This window comes from Meleagris gallopavo, chromosome 3 (assembly GCF_000146605.3).
Source record: "Meleagris gallopavo isolate NT-WF06-2002-E0010 breed Aviagen turkey brand Nicholas breeding stock chromosome 3, Turkey_5.1, whole genome shotgun sequence".
In the NCBI taxonomy this organism is placed as follows: domain Eukaryota; kingdom Metazoa; phylum Chordata; class Aves; order Galliformes; family Phasianidae; genus Meleagris; species Meleagris gallopavo.
The window spans coordinates 70,100,555-70,111,065 of record NC_015013.2 but is presented as its reverse complement, the minus strand read 5'-3'; the positions used below and the strand labels follow the sequence as shown (position 1 = coordinate 70,111,065).

Sequence of the window (10,511 nt, the reverse complement as noted above, 5' to 3'; positions counted from 1 at the left end):
TTCTTTTTCTGATAAAATATACCTGTCCTTTGGATGTAGCCTTTTTTGCTGTTTGTCCATCTAGCTGCTCTTCTTGGTTTTATTGCAGATTTATATTTGTAAAAATGGACTGCATTGTGTGTTTAATACACTGTAAAGCAAGAGCATTAGAAGGAGGACCCCCTGCTCTTACAGCTGCATAGATAACATGGATGCTCAGGTGTCTGCCAAGCAAGGATAGGTGGATCATCTTAATTTTCTTCTAATATCTCATTTGGGACAGTAAAACAAATTGGTATAGCTTGCTTTCAGTGCACTGGAATGTGGGGATATCTGCAGATGTGTACAGCAGAAGCACCACACCCTATGCAGGACTTGCTGCAGCATGCGTTGGGTTACAGGGGTGGCCGATGCTCTTGGATTTGCCTAGCTTGCTTCACATCTGCACATACTGTTCTTGGCTTCTTTTAAACAAATCTTCAATAAAAGAGGAACGTTTACAAATATTCAGCATCTGTATAGAGGAGGCTAAACAAGAAGCAAGTGTCAGTTCCTCTGAGTGTTGATAATAAATACTGACTTGGTTCTACCATGTTGTCAGCTGCTGTGTTTTATGTGCTGCATTTTAACCACATGTTGTTTAAAACATCTGTGAAGGGATGAACCCTTAATGATGCTCTGTTGATATGGTAGCAATTACTGCATTTAGTGAAATAACTTTAAGTTTACACTAATATTTTTTCAACTTTTGAAGTGCAGCTAATATTTGATACAGTTCCTAAATAATTGTCTTTCTGACTTCTTCAAGAAGTGCAAATGAAAAATGATATACTGCATTATATTACTGTATATTTCAGAAAGAGTTATAGCTATATTTGAGAGGTTATCTTACAGCCTGCAGAACTTGCAGAATTGAAGACAGTATGTTGAGTAAAACAGTAGCATCTAGTGTGAGGAAAACTATAACGACAACTTTTAATGTAGTTTTTAAGCATCTGTTTATTTTTGTAGTGGTATTCCACATACTAGACCAGCTGATATGTGATATGTAGATAGCCACATATATTCAGTGGGCTCTTCTTTCTTTTTTTCTTTCCCCCTAGAGGACTTCCAGCACTGTAAACATGATTTGCTCCTTTTTGGCAGGGTTGCATGGCACACGTCAAGAAGAAATGATTGATCACAGACTAACAGACAGAGAATGGGCAGAAGAGTGGAAACACCTTGACCATGTAAGGGCTAAATGTGCTTATGTATAACTGTCTAAAAGGAGCCCTCTAAGACAGGAATTTGTTTGGAAGATACTGTTGATTAAAGCTGGGGGCTTGACGTTCCCTGTTAGGTAGCTCATATTAGGCCTTCCTGTTCAAATGTGTGTACAAATTGCAGTATCCTAGTTATTACAGACTACCAAATGGGGAAAGGACTCTGCTCTATAGGCACTCAGTATGAGACATGTGGCCGTCAGTTTTAGAACTGGTGAATTGGAGATTGTTAGCTCTTAAAACATTTGTAAACATCAGTTCTGGGTCACATCACCAGGCCTTTGTGGTGCTGTGTGATACTGGTGATGGTACTACAGTCCTTTCAGTTTACTTCTTTTCCCTTTCTTCCAAGAATCTGTATCTTTACAGTTTAAGATAATGAGTTAAAGAAGGAATCATTATTCTTAAGACTAGATTTTTTCAGGTATGTTTAGAAAAACAGAGAGAGACACCTTCACCTTCATTCTTAAAGCCCAAGCACTAAGCATATAAGTATTTTCTTTATTTTAGTGTCAATTTATGAATAAAATATTCTTTTTTATTTCTCTGCCCCACTCTCTGCTGTGGCTAGCTGTTAAACTGTATAATGGACATGGTGGAAAAAACTAGGCGATCTCTCACTGTACTTCGGCGATGTCAAGAAGCAGACCGTGAGGAGCTTAATTACTGGATACGGCGGTACAGTGATGCAGAAGATTTAAAAAAAGGTGGTAACAGCAGCAGCAGTCATTCCAGACAGCAGAGTCCAGTGAATCCAGATCCAGTTACATTAGGTACAGTATCCTCATTAAATATTGCTTTCTGGTCCCATTTCCGCTCAGCTAAATGGTAGATAGTGTTTGCATTTGCTCACCTGATTCTTTTCTAGTAGGAATACAATATTCATCTCTGGTGAATACTAAATTAACTATAACTATGTTTATATTAATATATAATACTGTGCCCAAATAACCTCATTTACGAGTGATATGGTTTGGGTTTGGTGGTGACTCCTGATAATTTGCGTTCCTTTCAGAAATGTCTGAGGGTGGTGGAGCAGAGGGACAGCCTTCGTGGCACAACAGCGAGAACTGCACCAAGCCTGACCCTCTCTCTCCCCCTTACCTACTTGATTAAGGAAATCTATAGGTGCTTCCAGGTTGTTAGCACTCTAAATGAAGGGCTTTAACATTCTGAGGTCAAATGAGTTAACTTGGAATTTTCCTTTTCTAAGGAAATGGGACTATTGTAAGGGAGTGTAATGATAGGGAGATGTAGTTTAGAAGCTGGGAGGAAATTCTTGGCTCAGAAGGCAGCAAGACACTAGCACAAGCTACCCAGAGAAGATGCGTATGTCCCATCCTTGGAGGTGTTTAAGGCCAGTTTGGGTGGACCTTTCAGAAAGGCTGGGGTGGAACTAGATGACCTTTAAGTTCCTTTCCAACACCAGCCATTCTATGATGCAATGAAATGAAGAGATATATAAAGATAAGGACATTTCTTGGCTGTAGATGGTTTCCATGTAAGAAAGAAGTAGCAACATTTGTGATCCTCTCAACTGTGCACATATATTTGTGTTCACTGCTGCATTCTGTGCAGGGCTGTCTGAGCAATTTGGTGTACTACTTGCTTTGAGCCCAGCAGAACTCAGTGCCCAACTACAAGAAGCAGACTAAGCAAGGTGGATGTTCACCTCATGCTACCTTAACAGTCATACACACAAAAAACCTCCAAAAGCGATTCTAGGATGACTGTGTAAACAGAAGATTTTATTCTGTGGGCTTTCTGTATTTTATTAATATGTTGGTTGGCTTTTGCCTCATCCCCTCACTTTTATGTGAAAGGTGAAATAAAGATTCCCATCTTGGTGAAGACTTTTTATTGTTCTCTGTTATTTCAAAGAGAACAGCAAACCATGATTGTTTTAGTAATATTCATCTTTTTAAAAACTATGCATATCAAATGCTATCTACTTAAAATCATTGTAAGTCATTGTTATTAGCAGAATTGAACATGTATGCTGTTTCACAAGTGTATTTCATTTAAATCTGCTTTGCCTTTGTGCTGAAAAATAACTTATGAAATCTGTGACTTAATTGTAAATAGAAAAGCAGAAAACCAAATCTAATGCCTTCTCCATCATTCTCTTTCTAAATCTCTGGATTCTTACTGTAATATTTATTGTTTCTTGATAACAAACAAACCATTTTTTTGTGTGTATCAAGTGATCTGAGCCAGTAACTCTATAAATTAGCTTCAGTTAGTGAAAGGAGATGGAAATGCTGTTATGGAAATGCTGTTCCCAACTTCACTAATAAGCTTCATCCCTAGAGAAGCCCTTCTCAGAAAAAAGTGTTCAGGTAATGGCTTGTACGAATAGCGTTAAATGTAACGTAAAGAAAGGCTCATAAATATGACATCTGAAATGCTAGTTACATCTCCAGCTTCAGGAAAAGTATTCGAGGAAACCCCTAGATCAAAAGCAGTGGCAACCATCCCTAGTAAAGCTACAGTGCAAAAAGAGCTAGGCCCCGATGCTTCTAAGTATAGTTTGTACGTAAAAGAAGTGGAAGGAAACTGTGTTTTTATTATTTCCACCAATAAACTGAAACTCGGGACATTCACCAGAACTTTATAGATCTGCAGTCCAAGAAGGATAGCCATAACAACCATGCTCACAAAGGATAAAATGATGATAAGAAGTACAGTCAGATCCCTATTTTATCATTATGTTTGGTTGGAAAAAAACTGTTTTTGGAAAAAAGTCTGTCTGCTTAAAAAGAGTGGATGACATCTCTGCAGCACTGTGCATACAATTTAACTGATTGGAATCAGTCCATTCCAATTTCAATGTGCCACATTTCAGTTATTTTGCATTAAAAACTGCTCCCCTGGACTTGTGGACATGTAACTTTGATCACTTCAGTACTGTAGTATCCACATCAGTCATAAGTATTGGTAAGAAGGGCTTTTACAGCTGGAATATAAAGCACAAGAGTGCACAGAGACTATGGAAGTTTAATAATTTTCTCAAGTAATCTGGTTAACTACATGAAAACTGTAAACATTTAGAAGTATAATAAAATTGAAGCAGTCCCTGTGAGTTTTCAGATGCTCTTCTGTTTAGGGAATTTTATTTTAGCTTTGAAGCAAAGAGGAAGGGATTGAAAAATTTCTCCAATATTTTAATTAAAGTGCCACAACATATAAATATAACTATTTGCTGCACGGATTGTAAATGTTAGCGTTTCTCTCCTGTACTTATTTTTAAATGAGGTAATCCACCCTTTAAATCCATCTTGTCATCTCTACTTGCAAGGGGGAGCGGAGGGGGGAAGGGCCATATGGCTACAGTATCCGTGTCTTTGTTTCTTTCTGTTTATGATCAAAATAGCATCACTTGGAGTGATAAGTTATAAGCATTATGTCATAGTCTTCATTGATAGAACTTCCTGAAATAGTCCAAACTGAAGTTTAGAATTGCTGGTTGCATCCAAAGGAACGTGAAGAAAATTCTGGTCATTTTGAACCAGTAGACCGTTCCTGCAAGGTGTATTTTATGTTTCTTTTAATTTGACATCTCTGTAAATCATTCTGAGCTTGATGGTTCACAGTATCTGATGAGCATTTTCCTGTTGATATTTTTAATTAAGAAGTCAAATGATATATTTTATTATCACTTTTAATGCAATGGAATCCCATACATGCATTAGACACTCACAACAGCTTACAAGATGCCATTATTCTCTGATAGCGTACTGAAGGTAAGATAGGTCCATTCATTTTAGTCTGAATAATACATGTTTATGAAAGTCTAAAAATGACTCATATTTTATATATATTCACTTGATGAACTGTGATGGTCCATGAAGTAAATAATACATCATCTGACTCTTCCATTTCTGCTGAAGCATTTCAGTACTGCATACTGCAAGAGGACTGAATCACTTTCGTCCTAATAGTGAATAATTACACATATCAGACAACGTATACTGAAATACACACAGTAGGATAAATTAAAAATGAGGGTTCTTCAACATTATGGGTTATGAACAAGATCTGTAACCTTACTGAGTGCAGCTGTAGCTCTAGATAGGTGGTATAGGCCCACATCAGAAGATTTGCAGCAGAGTTTATATTTTGTTGAATTTATTGGAATGGTAATCTCACAATTTTTTTCTGTTTTATTTGAAATCTCTGACTTAAGAGTGCCAATATGTGCAAGGTTTGCCCCCAGGAAGCTACAATTCTCAAGTATATGAATTTGTCAAAAGTACATAGGTTAGCCATTTCTTAATACACTTTTCATAGTTAATCCTTTCCGAGTTTGTTTATATTTTATCAAATGTTGCTTACCCTAGTACTTCCAGTGTTAGCTAGGGCATTCCTGCTGATATTTGTCTGTTCGTATAAAATCTTTTCATTTGCCCTTTGCAGATAATCAGCATTGCTGCGATACGCGTCATATTCTCAACATGAGCTAACAGAGATGCTGTCAGTATCACAGTAACATTTATGATTTATAATTCTAGAATATAAAACCTCTGTAATACTGGTCATGGATGTTATTAAATATTGCTCTTAATCCACAAGCTGCACAGGAAGTTTAGGCTAGATTGTGGCAGCGTGAATTGCAGGCTGCTGGCTAGGGCTGTGGCCACAGAAACCAGCAGCATTTGTATTTTCAGTATTCAGTTCTGACTGCTTTGGGCAACTTTTATCTCTTCTTTATACTGCCCTTGTCACTGTTGTGCTCTGCAAAACAACTCACAGGTGGCATGGAAGAGGAAAGTATGTACTGCTGCTAGTTGCTGGAAATTGCATCTTGGTTGAGGATAGAGGAGGAGATGATACAGCAATGCACTACTGGTGTCGTTTTCCTTTTCTTAGTCTTTTAAAATGAGAGCAAAACTATATTTTTAATGTAATTTCATGAGTGTTCAAGGAGTGTTACAATAGCCACAAAAATGTATTAGAGAGCAGAGAAGGAAAGATGTACACAAATACTTGAAACTTATGTCCTCCATCAAAGTTAGCAAAGTTATCTCACTTAGTATTACACTTCTTCAGATTTATACCTCAGCTTCTGAGCTTGATGCATAAAAACAAAAGGCGGTGAATATTTAATATTTATTGCTCTGAGGAGTTTTTTCTTTGTTACCTGTGTCCCACCAACTCTGTTATATTTATTGTAGGGTAGAATGAAGTAAAACTTCCATATATAATACATATAGATACAAATAAATCTCTGTATTTTTCATATGTTAATCATTCCGTGTTTCTGACTTAAAAGGTCCTCAAATGATCAGCTGTTCATCTCTATTTCTTACTGTTTTGTGATTATAAGCTTGGATGTCATTATCTAGTGACAAAAACTTCCATTATTTTATATTTTCAACTCATCTTCTATTCCATCTTTCCAGGCATGGATTAGATTTTTTTGAACACAAATTTCCTTTTAAGTATTTCTATTCTGTTTTCCTGGGTTTGGTTCTTATAATGTGAAAGTTCATCTTTTTTTGGTTCTAGCTTTTTTTCTGCTTTGCTTCCCAGACCCATTTTTATTTCTGCTCTTAATTCTCATTTCCCTCTTTCACGACTTGTAGTACCAATTATCTTTATCTTAAAACCACCAAAAGTAAGTAGCCTATAAGAAATTCCTACTTGCTGAACACCAGAAACACGGTCAATCACTTCACAGTTGATGATTCATGTGGACATAACATTCTTAGAATTAATGCACTGTAGTTGGAATGGAATCTGGCACCATACTTGACTGTAGGATTTGTGTGTGTGTGTGAATGTTTTCTTATTTCTTTTAAAAATCCAGAATACACTAAAGACATTTTACAAAATATGTCCTTGCCTACTATGCAGTAGTGTATGAGTGCTAAAATGGAGAGAAAATTTTGTATCTTGTCTTCATCTTTTTTCTTATGTGCCAGTTCAGCAACTTTTTTCCTCAAAGATATATTTGACATTAAAATTAAAAAAAAAAAAAAATTCCAAAATCACTTTAGATTTCAAAGTCTCTTATTTTAATTCATTTAAACTCTTAGTAGGCGAGTACTGGCTATGCTTACTTATATGTACTTTTTATATTCCTTGCTGGACTGTGTCTGTGCTTGATTGTGTTACTTTTGTTTGGAATTTGCTAGACTTCTAAAACTGTTTTGTTTTTTTACTAAGTTTAGTGTTTCTTAACCTGAAGCACACCTTAGCTTAAAATATATACATATATATATATATAAAGCTTACATCCTCTGGTCACATCCTGTAGTTTTACCCACAGAAGAAAATTGTTTCATGGACTCATCACCACTGACTAAACAATAGTCATGTTAATAATATTTGTCTTGCTTGGAAAATATGTATTTTATTATCTTCATAAGTGCTTCTTGTCTTTTCTTGTGTGCCATTCCAAATGATGGGAAAGTCTCTCACAAGCTCTTGATTTAATTCTTCTTGCAGAGGATCTCATTCCTCATGTAAATAATTTGTGGTTGGAATAAGAGCTTGATTGATGTTTATGTTTTGGAAATTTTAACAATTAGCTGGCAATCTGGTCATTTATGTCATTGGATTCCAATTTTGGAAAGTCATATGTACTGAAAAATCAGCTCCACATCTCTTCATTGCGAGGGTAAGTCTAGGTTGGATATGGGGAAAAACTTCTTTACAGAAAGGGTTGTTAAGCACTGGAATAGGCTCCCCAGGGAGGTGGTTGAGTCACCATCTCTGGATGTGTTTAAAAGCCATTTGGATGTGGTGCTCAGGACATGATCTAGCGGAGGGATGTTAGAGTTAGGGTACTATGGTTAGATTGTGGTTGGACTCGATGATCTTTAAGATCTTTCCCAACCTGAAATAGAATCTATGATTCTATGATTTTTAATACTGTGGTGGTGGAGGGCTTAAATAAGGCTGTGATTCCCCCTCAATGGTTAGTACCTTAAATCACAGACAGGAAAATTCAGCACAAAATACATGATGCGAACACAACAACCTTTTGTTTTGCCACATTTGGACTCTGGCTGTGTGTTTAATGCAGGATAGCAAATGAGAATGTTTTCATTTTTTCACCTTCAGTTTTCCTGAGCTTTCTTCTGCCCTCTCTGTCCCTGGCTGAACTGGTACTGTTCCCATAAGCCTTAACACCTCCAAAGGACAGGAGAAGTGTACACAATTGTATTTGTAGTCTCAAGTATCATATGGGCCAACTGATACCAATTATTTGCACATTTCCAGCATTGGGGCTGACGTCCTCTACCACGTCAATTAAACCAACGTACATAGTTAGCTATTCTTGCACACAACTTTAAGTACACCTCCCCCACCCCCCATATTGTTTCATGTTTGAGAGGTGTGAAATTCTGTCCATAAAAATTCATTTTTAGAGATAAACAGAAGAGCTGGGGAAATCCGCTCAGCTGCCTGTCAGATGGGAAGCTGCAGTCTGCCCAGTCGGTGTCTGCAGATTCCTGTGCTGGAAACTGTGTCTGTGGAGCAGCAGGCAGGGAGCGGGATTCCCTGCTGCCTGCCTGCTGAACCTGCCCTATCACTCCCATCTCTGGTAGCCAGCCGCAGGATCAAACATCGGCCTCTAAATGTGTTTTTTCAAGTTTCTGTAGCCTACTGTATATAAACAGTACTGCATGTCTATATAAAGGGATATAAAACCCAATTTGCTAAACCCAGTGGTTAACCGTTATCATCAAAGGACTAATTTCTGACAAGATATCTTGGAATGAATTTAATATACTAAAATGAATATATTCAGTAAAAATTAAAAAGAATTGCGTGTGCATTTTTGTCCCAATTCAAACTCAGACATTATAAAGGATGCTTAATTTCAGACAAAATCTCTTCAAAGATGCAAAACCTTTCTGATGTAAAAAAACTTATTTTACTGCGACAATTGAGTTCTATCGCACAGGCAATAATATGCGTTGTAAATATAAATATCTTTAGAAACATTTCTCCCACGTTACTTCAAAATACAGTTGATCATTTTTTTAAATTATATTTGAAAGCATATTTGAAAAGAGCAGCTTTCATCTGCTGTGGATCTGTGTGCTGAATTTCAGGCCAGAGTGAGGGTTTTTTTCTGCCTTGTCTGATCCTGTGGCTTTGAAGTTGGTGTGGACGGGATCTTGCTGATTTCAGAGTTCTTAGGCTCAGGCACAGAGGTTAAACCCTTGGAAGAAAGAGAGGAGGGGGGCAAAAACTGTCAAAATGTGATGGAAATATGTGGGTGAGTTCTGTGCTCCCGTGAGGCTGCTTGGTGGATGCATGTGGGAGCTTAACCTAGAGTTAAAGGCTCTGTTTTTCAAACTTGTACGGCTGCAGTTCCCCACGCGGGTCAGGGACAGGAAAGCATAGCTCTGAGCATAAAGAAACACCCCTCCTTTCTCTGCACATCACTCATTGATGGTGGGATTGACATCTCGCTTTTTATCTTAGCCGTCAGCAGCCGGCCTGTGTGTGCAGAGCCAGAAGTGCCAAGCACAGGCTGCTTGCGCTTTCTTCTTTCTTTTCTACGCGTAATTACAAAGGATGAAGCATGTCACCTCTCAGTCAGTCTCTCAAAGCCAGCTTTAAAAGCTGTCATACAGGGATGACTTGAAACTGCAGGATAAAAATAAAGCCAACAAGTCTCAGCTTGGCTTAAGATGAGACACTGGAGCCCTAAACATCAATCCAGTCTGTGTGGCATTCCTGAGTGACTGTCACAGTGTTCTGCTTATTCCGCATAAAGAAAAACTCCATGCAGTTTTTCCTGAGCAACAGGGAATGGGAAAAGGTGTTTCTTGGAGTCTGGTTCGATCCCCATGTGTTGCTTACCATGCTCTTTCTTTTCCCCCCCCCTTCTCCTCTCTCCTCCTGTAGAATCGCATCGGGAATTCCTTCACAGGCCTGCATCTGGATACGTGCCAGAGGAGATCTGGAAGAAAGCTGGTAAGAACTGTTTAAAAACAAGAGCTTGGTATTCTGGCAGCTGTGTGCAGTTGTTAACACACTGATGTGAGGAATAAAAAAAAAAGGGCTTACTAGTAACAAGAAGAAATTGTATTTAATAATCTTAAACTGGAACCGATCAGAACATGAAATAATCTTCATAATGGAAGCATCTGCTGCTGTATTTAAGGGACTATTGGTGCTTCCATCGTGGACTCCTATTTTCAAGAATTATAAAGGTTTCAGGCTAAAACCTGATATGCTAAAGTTTCACCATGACAACAATTAAAAAAAAAATAAATTGTGACTTTTCTCTCCCTCCCTCCTCTC

General features: G+C 37.7%; 1 protein-coding gene across 1 annotated transcript; it reads left to right on the top strand.

Annotated features, from left to right (window-relative positions):
• Positions 1–1,088: 1,088 nt before the first annotated feature.
• Positions 1,089–10,261, top strand: LOC100541858 (protein CBFA2T1). Its single transcript, XM_019614148.1, has 3 exons — positions 1,089–1,211; positions 1,816–2,017; positions 10,113–10,261. Exons 1-3 carry the CDS (start codon positions 1,104–1,106, stop codon positions 10,244–10,246), a joined length of 444 nt encoding a protein of 147 aa, XP_019469693.1. The 5' UTR covers positions 1,089–1,103; the 3' UTR covers positions 10,247–10,261.
• Positions 10,262–10,511: the final 250 nt, after the last annotated feature.